Here is a 12,833-nt window from a genome sequence, read left to right on the forward strand (position 1 = left end):
GGCCGGCGACAGGACTACAAAAACAACAATTCCGCATCGCTGCCAAACTGGGCCGCTGTGGATTGTGGGTACGTGAAGCTGTAGTTTCTAAGGTGGGGAGACTCCGCGAGCTTAGCGGGTACCGGACCAGTTCACCACTTCACTGCGCTTTAGACTACACGAGCCTAACGGGGGTCCCGGACCAGTTCACCACGCCAAGGGCTTTAAACTACACGAGCCTAACGGGGATATCGGACTACGTCACTGCGCTTGAAACTCCGTGAGCCAGCGGGTACCGGACCCGTTCACTAGTTTCCAGACTGTAAAAGTTTTGTTATGCCCCGCACGGTCAGGGGAGACTAGCTAAGACGCCAGTCCTCGAGCGACGGCCCGGCCTGCACGTGTCCAGACTCAGGAAGAGTCTCCGAGAGAAGACATGAGTTTGAACGAGCACTCGCTGCAGGCGCTCTCGTGGAGGAAGCTGTACTTGAGCCGCGCCAAGCTGAAGGCCACGAGCCGCACCTCCGCCCTGCTGTCCGGCTTCGCCATGGTAGGTCCGGTCCCAGCTCGCACGCTTGCATTTTTCATGTCAAACTGTTTCGCTAGTGACGCGCGAGACACCCCAGTCACACATGTAAGCAGCTCGCGTGATTATCGGGTCTGTTTCTCGCTTGTGCGGGCGCGGGCGCGGGCGCAGAGGCACGCCAGTGTCAGGGCGCTCTTGGCCCGCGTGCCGTGTCCACCAAGCCCCGTGCCCAGGCGTGCTGCAGCGCGTGGACCGTCACAGCGGGGAGTGTGTGAACGAGATGTGACGCCAAACATTTTTAACCTCGGGCAAAACGGAACGAACGAAATTATGATAACCGAGATATTGTTCTTGCAGAGACACAAGTGGTTGTTAAATGTTTAAAAAAAAAAAATCCATAACATTAACGTTGATGCTTTTCATGTTGTATATGATGAGATCAGCAGAAGTCTAAAGGAAAGGGTTTTAATGCATTGTTTTTTTTTTAGGGCGCGTGATCTTAATGTCGGCCCGTGCATGATTCTGTTGTTTGTGAGTAGTCCAGGGCTTGACTTTGCTAGTCATCCAATAAACAAACAAACATATCTGGTCGTAAACATGCTCAACCTTTCAAAATTTCGCTTACATACTTGTTTTGCCAACACAGGAAATGGTGGAGGTGAGGTAATAGCACCTCAGAGATGCGTCATCTCGCACCTCTCTGAGCCGCGTGGGTCTAACCTCCTCCAGCCCTCGTGACTGGCAGGCACGCTGCTGCTAGTTTGGGTCGCACGCTGTGTTCCCGTGAGACTTCTGCTCTGTGGTATTGAGGCTGTTAAGAAACCATGGAAACCTACAGGCGTGTGCATGTGCGTGCGTGTATGTGCGTGTGTGTGTGTGTGTGTGTTTGCGTGGCGCGTGCGTGTGTGCAGGTGGCCATGGTGGAGGTGCAGTTGGAGCGCGACTACGTCTACCCTCCCGGGCTGTTGATTGCGTTCAGCGCCTGCACCACGGTGCTGGTGGCCGTGCACCTGTTCGCTCTGATGATCAGCACCTGTATCCTGCCCAACCTGGAGGCCGTCAGCAACGTGCACAACCTCAACTCGGTCAAGGAGTCGCCACACGAGCGCATGCACCGCCACATCGAGCTGGCCTGGGCCTTCTCCACTGTCATCGGCACCTTCCTGTTCCTCGCTGAGGTTCTGTTGCTTTGCTGGGTGAAATTCCTGCCCTTGAAGAAGCCGGGTGCCACCTCTGCCCCTCCGAAGGAGGAGAAGGGCATCAGTGCGGGTGAGGCAGCGGCCTACGCCTCCACCTTCATCATGGTGCCTTGTGGCCTGGTCTTCATCGTGTTCGCCGTGCACTTCTACCGCTCGCTGGTCAGCCACAAGACGGACCGGCAGTTCCAGGAACTGGAGGAGCTGTCTAACATCACGCGCCTCCAGAACCAGCTGGACCACCGGGCCGAGGCGCCCAACGTGCAGGCCGTCAGCGTGGCGCCCAACATGCAGACCGCCCCCGGGTTCTTCCCGTAGGGCTCAGGGCCCAGCCCTCCTCACGCACAGGACGCTGGTCACGCCCCCCTCGCGCTACAGAACGCCCCTTCATCAGAACGTGCCTCCCCTCCCGATCAGAACACTTGTGCCTGTCGGGGAAGAGACCGAGCCTATGCGTGGGGCAATGCTCTGAACATGAGACAAAGGGAGGACATTCAGAACTCAGTATTCTGATGAATGTTCTGTATATGTAAGATTAAAAAAAAAAAATTCTTCCATTTTATTTGGTATGTTCAGACGGCAAGGCTGCAGTGTGGTTTAGTTCTAGGTTACATGTTGCTGGTTAGCTTTAGGTGTTTTTGTGTGAACGTGCCTGTGGATCTGTTTACAGACACGGTCTTTCACCATCACCCCTGTGGCTGGACAATGTCCATTATTCTTTAGCAAAGACCTGCTGCCATCCTGGTGACTGGGTGAGAGAAACGCCTTCCAAGCCTGCATGATGGGTGGAGTGCCATGAGAGCACTTCATCAGTCGACTATGTTTCCATTGTACTGTTCCTGTTTATACTATATTTTTCCATTTCTTATTTAGACTTAAACAGTGCAGCTATACTGTACCATGCAATCATACAGTAACACAGTCATACAGTAATTAAGATGAAGCAGTAGGTGCTTCAGGCTCCATATTAAAGACGTCAGAGTGATGTGTTTAGAAAGACATCTCTTGCTCTCACTCACACACACACACACACACAAAGCTAAGGAACAGGAACAAAGTACCAACATTCAGCCAGTGAATGTTATGAAATAACTGAAATTCAGAAGTCCCCTGCCTGCCTTACCACAGTCCTGTTTGAGGAGTGTTTTAGGTACAGTAGCCATGTCTGTTGTAACCCTAACTGATCCAGATCTTCATCTACAGAATACACACGACACCCGGATGTACTGTAATGAACCGTTAACATGTTCTGTAGTCATAGTCCAGCTGAGAGGGTTTGACACGTTAACAACATCCCGCATCTTGATCTGTAGGCATGTGCACGTGGCTGGTTGTAGTCTGTGCAAGTTCAGGCACTGGGAATCTTTCACCCCATCACAGAGTAAGGATGTGACACGTTTCAAGCACTTCTTAAAATTCCTCAAATATTTTAAAAAAATGTTTAGTTTTGTTTCTGGTTTGGCGTTCACTCTACATCCTTGGTGATATTTCAGCACATCTGTTCTGTACATGACATATTAAAGTAGGATTAGAGAGTATAGTTTAAAAAAATTATGAATATAGAAATGATTAATAATTTTCCTTTAGTTTTATTTATTACTATTATTCTTATTATTATGGAAAGCATGTATTTTATGATATTTCCTTTGTGTAAGTTTTGCTGTTGCATGCTGAGTTCCCTTTAAGGTGCAGAAGACTGAGCAGAGCTGTCCAGACAACACGGTCAGGATCTGAGCTTGCAGAAATCAAGCACCCTGTTCCAATCAAGGTCACTTAATGAATGAATGATTTAAAACAAAAGAATTAAATAATTACACAGTACAGCTTTAAGAAAAAATAACAGTAAACAAAGTGAGACAACTGAAGTTATGAAAGCACTGGAGCGGAATTCTCTCTCAGCCTTTCACGCATTTACGCCACCTGAAGGGGTCGGCCTGTTTTAGAATATTTCAAGGACTCTAACCTTAAAGAGAATCAAATGATTGAAGAGTGAGCAAGCTTCTTTCTGACAGATCCCAGATCACTCCTAAGATCTCTGATTGCCGTTGTCATACTTGACCCTTCTGTTGAATGTTGCACCTCGGCTCATTTGTTCAGGCTTTTGATGTCGTAAATTCATGGTATATATGTGAATCAGTGTCTGTCTGTTTGTGCGTGTAGATTTTTGGGCTGTTCATTTGCTCATAAATCATGTCTAATGGGAAGATCTGACTCTGATCTGGACTCTGACTCTGATCTGAATTTACATGGTTGCTGATGTTTTCCTTTGCTTATTTGCATGTGAAAAGTGTCTCTGCCCCTAAACCCAAATACAGTATATAACCTGTACATCATCCTGCCGGCGGGTCTCTTTCCCATGAGTGTTTTACATGGGGAGTGAATGAGCAATTGGAGGGGTGGGGCTAATGTTGCAGAAACGTTTGCGCCATTAAGAAATGGCAAATGATCTCAAGATGATTTGAGATACAAACCAGCTTCCCCAGTATTGTTTTGATTACAGCTGTGATCAGCAGGCCTGTGTCCAATTTGGATTTGACGTCTGTAATTGCAGTGACGGACTCAGCTAGCCGCAGGGAATGTTCTGAATTTATTATTCTTGCTCTCGGAGTAACGGTTAGAGTAGAAACCTAGCATGGTTTATTATGTTGACACCTAAAAACAGGACAACAACCACCCAAAAATACGATCCAGTACGTTAGCCTGTTCTCCGCCCACCGGGGGTCTTCGTGGCAGGAGGGACTAATGTGCTCAACCTCACACCAGTTTTGTTGACATGGTAGCACCGTTCTCACACATGGATCCGAGTTGAAGTCTAGCAGTACACCCAGCAGACATACTGAAGCAAGTGTATTGTTTTCTGAAGTTGCATCGACTCACCACAAGGTGGCAGTCTTATGACACCAGAGATATTAAAAAACAGGACATGAAATAAGAGATTCAGTATTTGCTTTCACATGAAGAGGGAGAGAATAATAACCTAAATAATTCAATAAATCATATCGCTGGCAGGAGGGTGCAAGAGAACACACACACAGAGCCACTGTTGGGCCCCTGAGCAAGACCCTTAACCCTCAATTACCCAAGTTGTGTTCTGTCACAACTTGTAAGTTGTTTTTGATAGTGTCAGCTGACTGTTCACATCCTGCCTCCTCCTTCCTGTTGTGGGTCTTATCGTTCTCCTCACACTCAGCCGTCTACCAGAGCCTGGGGGAGTTTAAGGGGTGGCGGAGCAGGGGTGAGGTCTCTGGATGGTCTCCCTCTCTCTCTCTCCTGCTGTTTGTCCATCACTACTGTGTCTGGTTCACTGGCCATTACCATCTGGAAGGACCTTAGCTTGGTCATTCTGCACCACCTTTGGCGGTGTATCCCACTTTGACCTTGGAACTTTCAGCCTGTACTCAGCACAGATGTTCCTGTACACTATTTCAGCTACTTATGATATTAAGGTTATGATATTCCATGTATGCTCTGCTTACTACCATCTTGCATCATGCTGTTATGTGCTGGATTGTCTCATCTTTGCACAGCCTGCATCTGGGGTCCTGCATGGTGTGGCAGATCCTCTGATATTCAGAGCTTGTTCCTCTGCTGCCATGATTAGTGTCTCTGTGCTGTGTTTCAGTTCAGCCTTTTCCAGACAGTGGTAGGATTTCTCCATATCAGATACGTCCACTATCTGCCGGTGGTACGTACTGTGCAGGGGTGTTTCCTCCCATGATGGTTCCTGTTCGTCCTCTGGTTTCTGCTGTCTGAAGGGGACTTGTCCACATACTGTCCTCACGCAGTGATGAAGATGAAGGGGATGTGCCCACATGCTGTCCCACACACAGTGATGAAGATGAAGGGGATGTGTCCACAATAGTGTCCCACACACAGTGATGAAGATGAAGGGGACGTGCCCACATGCTGTCCCACACACAGTGATTCCGTGCTGGGGTCTCCAACAAGGCAGTGACCCAAAGAACACATCAGAATCAACACAGTCACAGTTCTGCCATGATCTTCTCAGTCTCCAGACCGGACCCCAACTGAACACCTGTGGTCTAACATGAAGAGGGGCATTCAAGAGGGGCATGGCACTTCTGGTATTGCTTGCCCAATATGCAAATATCCTCAAATTAAAGCAAGATAGATAACAGGATTGATATCAGGCCCACCTGATTGTGTGGAACAACATACTGATTTTGTAGCCAAACACCCAAACACAGCCAATCTCCATCACCCAGCCAATCAGACATCTCACCTCGGCACTCAGCAGCCCCATCTACCAATCACATTACTCAATCACTTCCACGTTCCCAATTCCCCGCTTATTGTTGATTACTTTCACCTGTGCCTTTCCTATATAAGCCCACCAGTCAGCGGTTTCCCTAGGCCTGCTCTCCTTGCAGACCCCTGGCCTTGTCATTTGTTTACCTGGTTTCAGATGTTTAGTTTCTTTGCATTTTGCCCTTGGTTCCCTGCTCTTGGTTTTCTTGTGTTTTTCATTGAAACTGTTTTATCTCACACCTGTAGCTTTGCTCCTCTGTCAAAATCTCACAGTAAAGATGCCGTGGCATTGTTAATGATTTTAGTGTTAGCTGGAAAATGAGACAAACAAGATTTTTTTTATTCTTGAGAGATGTGAAAATCTTTCATTTTCCACCATCCCTCTTACAGAGATCACCAACAACACTTCATTAATTTTCACCCTTTGAGCTGATACCCTTCATTAAGATCAGTTTTGTATATATGGAACTTTAAAAAAAAAAAGACGACATTGTTACAAAGCAGCTTTTCAGCTTTTCAGAGGGCAACAGTAGTGAGGAAACTCCCTTACTGCGTGAAATAACCCTACAGAGTCAGGAAAGCTCTGTGCAGCAACACGTACAGGTTTACGGAAAGACTGTAGTACTAACACTGATGTCGGGTTTGGATTCATCTGGGTCACTCAGTTAAGAACTGAAGGTACATAGGAAAGCTGTTTAAAGTGCATCCCTGTAGTCTCCTCTCAGAACCACAGCGGGACCGGTTGCCGAGGCTGTTTGCCTTTGCTGATGAAAAAAAGCTCCAGTCATCACTCCAAGAAGGCCGAGACCGAGGGCCCAGTCCACACATCACTGATGGAAGTACGCTGGACCATTCACCTCTACCTCTGTGGATGACACACACACAAAACCTGTTATTTGCAGCACAACAAGGGCAATTCCCTGCTATATCAAGTGTGGAATAAGAACCTGTCAATGAAAGCGTGGGGTCTCACCCCACATCCTGGTCTGGGGTCCCTGGAGGGCCTGGTGCTCCACTGTGCAGCTGAAGATGTCGCCGTCCTCTGGGGTGAATGCCAGCGCGGAGAAGACGTTGAAAGTGCCATCAATGTTGTGGTAGTACGGGCTCACATACACACCCTCTGTCATGTTGACATCATTCCTGCTCCACAGTACTCGCACAGGAGGTGGGAAAAACCCAGTCACATGACAGATGAGTGTGTTTTTTATGTTCACCACTGTTTCAGTCTTGGGGTAGATGGAACTCCAGGGTGGTACTGAAGGACGTTTTAAATACACAGTAATTAGAACCAAAATAGAGAAACATTTCTTACTGTAATGTTTGTCATTCAGGCTCAAGATGTTAAGTTATAAATAAAGCCCTAGTGTGATATTTGTACCTGTGTCTTCAGGTGCTCTCCCGTAGACGTCATTTAACACGGCCAGCGCCATCTTACAGAACTCTCCTCCTTTGTGAGTGTTTTTGATCAGATCGGGGATCATAATGGGGGCAGCGAAGTCCGGCAGTGTGTAAATAACTCTGTCCTCTTTATCATCAAAGTACACAATGATTTCTTCCTCATACATGACAGACAGTTCATAGCTCGTCTCGTTACAGTCTACACTGATGCCGTACTTCAGACGCCCTGCACACAGAGGCAGTGATCTGGAGTTCATGTGGTGTCTAGTACTCCTAATTAAGACTTGGACTTTTACACACCTGTTTCATGCACAGGCATGTATGGTGCACATTAGTGCACTAGTGCTTTGCAGGTGTGTACATATAACACTCAAGCACCAGTTGTACACCACTGTGCACAAATCACACTTACACACTAAACTTCCATTATTTAAAAAATATATATATTTAAATAAAATCCATTCCAACAAGACTGGAGCCATAGACATCTAAATCCAGGAAATCCAGCAGGGAAGGAGAGCTGAGAGGAAGTCATGAGAGACTGGACAGAGTTTGCCACCATGTTTACATCCATCATCAGTAAAACTCTCTCTTCATTCATCTCAACCAGACCAAGAGTTGTGTGGTTTTAAAATGTACTTTTCCTTTTTGATATACTTTGACATGGTGGTATTAGTTTCAGTTTTGTATTTCATAATATAGTAGTTGTATAAATTGTAATATATCATATTTTGTACTTATTCATTTTTGTAATTTTTCATTCAGTATGCAGATTGCAGAGTTCTTAGGCACATAACACATTTCACACCAGAAACACATAATAAACACATAATTACCATATTACCACATAATACAAGATTACTAGATTACCACATAATACAAGATTACCAGATTACCATCAGACATCTGAACACTTACATTGTTTATTTCATCCCAAAGATTTGATTTATCTGTGTGTGCATCAGGATGAAGAAGACATGCTAGATTAAAACATAACATGGAGACGTCTGTATGAAACCTGTGTCGTTATATAACAACATAGTCTACACTGCGCAAGAAACTGTGGATGTCTGTAATATTTTTCTTACCTGTGGCCTCTGTGTGAAAGGCACAGAGGATGGACAGAGTCAGAGCAAAACAGTGTTGCATTCAGTAGGTCACAAGAGAATTAATCGCTCAGCCTCTCCGTGAGAAGAAGAGCACTGTGACAGCGAGCAATTCCTCTCCACAATGGCCCAGGCAGCGGTGACACGTCTGGATCGGAGGATCTACGCTCCAGGTTGACTCTGGTCTCACTTCCTGGTGTGGGACTGTCCGTGTGGCAGCTCCGGTAAACGCGCTGTCAGTCAAGCAGAGTGCATTAACATAAAAATAACACCACCTTCAGAGGATGTGGCGTTGCTGGTGGGGACCGTGGCCTTAAGGGGGAATCTGAAACAAACAGAACGCAACCATTCAAAAGACTTTAGTGCTTTTGTTACTAATTAAAGAGAGCAGGTGAGAGTTGAGGTTTTTGTTTCTGTTGTGTTGTAATATTCTATGGAGAAGTGGATTAGTTTCGTAATGAAAGCACAATAGAGATGACTAGGGCAGAGTAGACTCCTTCCCCAGGCTAGAGCAGACTCCTCCCCCCTGACCATCATGTTTGGGAACATGTACTGCTCTGCGGTCCAGCACTCAGAGGAATGTGAGCAGGTTTCTGGTATGGATTCGAATCTTATGTTGCCTGTGTGAGTTCTCTCAGACACACAGACAGGACGCGTAACTGACTGACTGTTTGGGAGTCAGGCAGAGCTGAAGAATGTGTGAGGCTCCTGTTTTTCCAGTGGTCATATTCATCTTTGGTTTATCTATACCAGGTAATAGAAGACATTTGTTTGTGTGTTGTACTGTTGTGTGCTTTAAAATGAAATCTAAAAATATGAAATGCTAACAAAATCATGTCCTGTTTTGGTCATAAAGTAATTTATGATGTCTGCATTAATGTAAGATGTTTGTTCATTATTAGTGCGGAATATTATTCTTTCTAACATTTGGAAAGTCCAAGCAGGAAACTGTCAGATAAATGTTTGAATTTTACGCAACATCGGGGGGCTACATGCAAGCTGCCAAATGTCACCATTTCCACCCAGTAAATGTAGATGTTGAAGCTCTTACAACAGCAAACATGAGGAACATAAACAAACAAACAAATACATAAAACAAAACAAAAAATATCTATTAGAGCCAGTGATCACTAGCATACTTTAAACACGCACAGACAGGGCAGTGATGATACAGATAGGGGTTAAGGTACTCCACTAGTAATCACATCATGTTCAGAAGTGTCAGCTAAATGTAATGATATGCACAGTAATTATGTTTGTTTTGATAAGTTTCTTTTTTTCCAGTGAACAGTCATTACCTGTCCACGTTAGTCCAGTGTTACACACGTGGCTCTCTGCAGAACACAGAGTTCACAATCTCCATGATGTACAACAGAGGGAAGTTTCTGACATACAACAGCACCGAGAATGCCTTCATTGGCTACAGTGACTACGGAGCAAAGTGGGCCAATAACTTGAACAACAGAACGGACTGGCTGCACTCAGAGGCAGAAAAAATACTCTCAGACTGCAGAGAGTACGGTGCGCAGGTTACGACAATACTCAACACAACAGGTGTGGAACAGAAACGCACACTTTCACAGACAGTTTCAGTGTGATTAATAATGGAGGGTCTTCTGTTTCTCATCTTCATAGTATGATCTTGAACTAAAATTAAACTGTCAGTAATAATCCTAATAACAATAACACTCGGATTAAACTGAGACTAGAAACTTCCACCTCTAGCAAATTTATCATGTATGTTTGCCTTAACTGGCTACAAGTGTACACTACTGTAGACAGGTGTCAGTGTTCACTACTGATCAGTTGACCACCCCTCTGCCCTGTTCACTACTGATCAGTTGACCACCCCTCTACCCTGTTCACTACTGATCAGTTCACCACCCCTCTACCCTGTTCACTACTGAACAGTTCATCACCTCCTCTACCCTGTTCACTACTGATCAGTTCATCACCCCCTCTACCCTGTTCACTACTGATCAGTTCATCACCCCAACCCTGTTCACTACTGTCAGTGCACCATCCCACTACGCTGTTCACTACTGATAAGTTCATCACCCCTCCACCCTGTTCACTACTGATCAGTTCACAACCATCGCTACACCGTTCACTACTGATCAGTTCATCACCCTTCCACCTTGTTCACTATTGATCAGTTCACCACCCCTCCACCCTGTTCACTACTGATCAGTTCACCACCCCTCTACCCTGTTCACTACTGATCAGTTCATCACCCCTCCACCCTGTTCACTACTGATCAGTTCATCACCCCTCTACCCTGTTCACTACTGATCAGTTCACCACCCCTCTACCCTGTTCACTACTGATCAGTTCATCACCCCTCTACCCTGTTCATTACTGATCAGTTCACCACCCCTCTACCCTGTTCACTACTGATCAGTTCATCACCCCTCCACCCTGTTCACTACTGATCAGTTCATCACCCCTCCACCCTGTTCACTACTGATCAGTTCACCACCACTCTATCTCAGTGTAGAAAGTATAATAAACAAACCTCCTCACATTTAAAGTAAGGTTAATTTGATACAGTGTTATCTTGATATACTTTTAAAATGTTATTAACATAAAAAACCTTTCTCACCTCATAGTGAGGCCAGTGGTGGTAGTGAGATCACTGGGGTCAGCCATGCTGATATGCAGTGCCTACGACTTCTACCCAAAAGGAATCAAAGTGTCCTGGCTCAGAGATGGTGAACCATTGACCTCTGAGGTCACGTCCACTGAGGAGCTGGCTGATGGAGACTGGTACTACCAGATCCACTCGCACCTGGAGCACACGCCCAAATCTGGAGAGAAAATCTCCTGTGTGGTGGAGCACGCCAGCTTCCAGAAACCCATTGTGTGTGACTGGGGTGAGACTGCAGATCTCCATGGCACCATGCGAACTTTGAAATGACAAAAACGACAAGAATTCTGTGGTAATGAGTTGTGATTTAGCAGAGCCATCCCTTCCTGAGACTGAGAGGAGTAAGCTGGCGCTGGGTGCTGTGGGGCTGATGCTGGGGGTCATCACAGCAGCTGCTGGTCTCACCTACTACAGATGCAAACAGTCAGGTCAGCATGTTTATTTCTCCCTCACGCTTACAGGGACTTCAGATGAGAGTGATTTTTGCTAAAGATAGACTCAGATGTAGACACAGTATTCAGCAATAGTGTCCTGCAAAATTTTAAATATGACAAATATTTAATAGATATTTAACAGATATTGTGAGCAATATGAGAGATTTCACTTTGTTTTTGTTTGAATTTCACTAGAATGGACATCGGTACTTAGCTGAAGATGTAAAAGACAATTTCAAAACCACAGAGAAAAAGATTAATCACACAAGAGAACTGCTGAGAATATCCTCACCTTCGGTTAAAAAAAAATTAATAATATTAGTTACTATTAATAATATTATTAGTTACTTATTACAGGGAAGCTACTGAAGTCACATTATGTATGAAAATGAATCAACTTGTATATATTACATACGTCCATGTTTAGTAAAGTGTGTTTTAACCTGCTGTTTTAAAGATGAGAAAATGCTATTTTTACATAAGGAATTGTTTCCATACGTGCACATTAAAGAACTTTTACTACAGTACACTGCAGTCACTCTGACATCTTCCTCAAATTCAGTACTGTGCAAATGTTTGATTTGTGATGGCATAATGACCACAGAATTATTTCTCAGTGTCTTTATGAAGACAAACACAGAATGTTTCATCTCCATGTAGGTTTACAGAGGCAGATTCCAGCCATACACACCCTCCACCATACACACGCACCATAAACACCTTCCATACACACCCTCCTCCATACACACCCTCTGTACACACCCTCCACCATACACACCCTCCATACACACCCTCTATACATACCCTCTACCATACACACCCTACATACACACCCTCTATACACACCCTCTACCATACACACCCTACATACACACCTTCCACTATACACACCCTCCATACACACCCTCTATACACACCCACCACCATACACACCCTCCACTAAGATGTTTGCGTATATATGGCCTGTTAGTACTCCTCGTCTACAGGTCTTGTAAGTTATTTAAGTATCTCCAGTAAAAGCAGTGGTGAATCTGAGTAAAGCTTACAGTGGTGTCTTTGTAGCGCCCTCTGCTGAGGTTGGATAGAATTGCTCTGTGTCTGATGGAACAGTGTGCTGTGTTGTGGTATTTGCATGTCCTGTGGGCCCATATCATTTACACACAGACACTTTTATAACCAGATAATATCCCACCAATGGCTTTTAACCTTTATAAAGTCACATGACTCCCATTTATAACCTTTATAAAGTCACATGACTGCTTTTCTTCAGTCATGTTT

At 45.2% G+C, this 12,833-nt stretch overlaps 3 protein-coding genes across 7 annotated transcripts; 2 read left to right on the forward strand and 1 right to left on the reverse strand.

The window, feature by feature from the left end:
- The first annotated feature begins 40 nt into the window (after positions 1–40).
- Positions 41–4,034, forward strand: orai1a (ORAI calcium release-activated calcium modulator 1a). Its single transcript, XM_026995768.2, has 2 exons — positions 41–529; positions 1,417–4,034. The coding sequence occupies exons 1-2, from the start codon at positions 416–418 to the stop codon at positions 2,017–2,019; spliced, it is 717 nt and encodes a 238-aa protein (XP_026851569.1). The 5' UTR covers positions 41–415; the 3' UTR covers positions 2,020–4,034.
- A 2,255-nt stretch (positions 4,035–6,289) lies between these two features.
- LOC113567674 (H-2 class II histocompatibility antigen, A-K alpha chain-like) lies at positions 6,290–8,761 on the reverse strand. 3 transcript variants are annotated; one of them, XM_035536320.1, is made up of 5 exons: positions 8,457–8,757; positions 8,287–8,348; positions 7,349–7,594; positions 6,944–7,225; positions 6,290–6,835 (listed from the first exon to the last, which is right to left on the reverse strand). In XM_035536320.1, the coding sequence occupies exons 3-5, from the start codon at positions 7,533–7,535 to the stop codon at positions 6,798–6,800; spliced, it is 507 nt and encodes a 168-aa protein (XP_035392213.1). In that variant the 5' UTR covers positions 7,536–7,594; positions 8,287–8,348; positions 8,457–8,757; the 3' UTR covers positions 6,290–6,797. The 3 variants fall into 3 exon arrangements, with proteins under 3 accessions (XP_035392213.1, XP_026851573.2, XP_026851572.2); XM_026995772.2 differs by lacking the exon at positions 8,287–8,348 and having other exon boundaries at positions 7,349–7,495; positions 8,457–8,761; XM_026995771.2 differs by lacking the exon at positions 8,287–8,348.
- A 271-nt stretch (positions 8,762–9,032) lies between these two features.
- Positions 9,033–12,052, forward strand: LOC113567675 (rano class II histocompatibility antigen, A beta chain-like). 3 transcript variants are annotated; one of them, XM_026995773.2, is made up of 5 exons: positions 9,033–9,227; positions 9,759–10,028; positions 11,084–11,347; positions 11,433–11,549; positions 11,751–12,052. In XM_026995773.2, the coding sequence occupies exons 1-5, from the start codon at positions 9,170–9,172 to the stop codon at positions 11,771–11,773; spliced, it is 732 nt and encodes a 243-aa protein (XP_026851574.1). In that variant the 5' UTR covers positions 9,033–9,169; the 3' UTR covers positions 11,774–12,052. The 3 variants fall into 3 exon arrangements, with proteins under 3 accessions (XP_026851574.1, XP_026851575.1, XP_026851577.1); XM_026995774.2 differs by having other exon boundaries at positions 11,436–11,549; XM_026995776.2 differs by having other exon boundaries at positions 11,159–11,347.
- Positions 12,053–12,833: the final 781 nt, after the last annotated feature.

Source organism: Electrophorus electricus, chromosome 18, assembly GCF_013358815.1.
Source record: "Electrophorus electricus isolate fEleEle1 chromosome 18, fEleEle1.pri, whole genome shotgun sequence".
NCBI lineage: Eukaryota > Metazoa > Chordata > Actinopteri > Gymnotiformes > Gymnotidae > Electrophorus > Electrophorus electricus.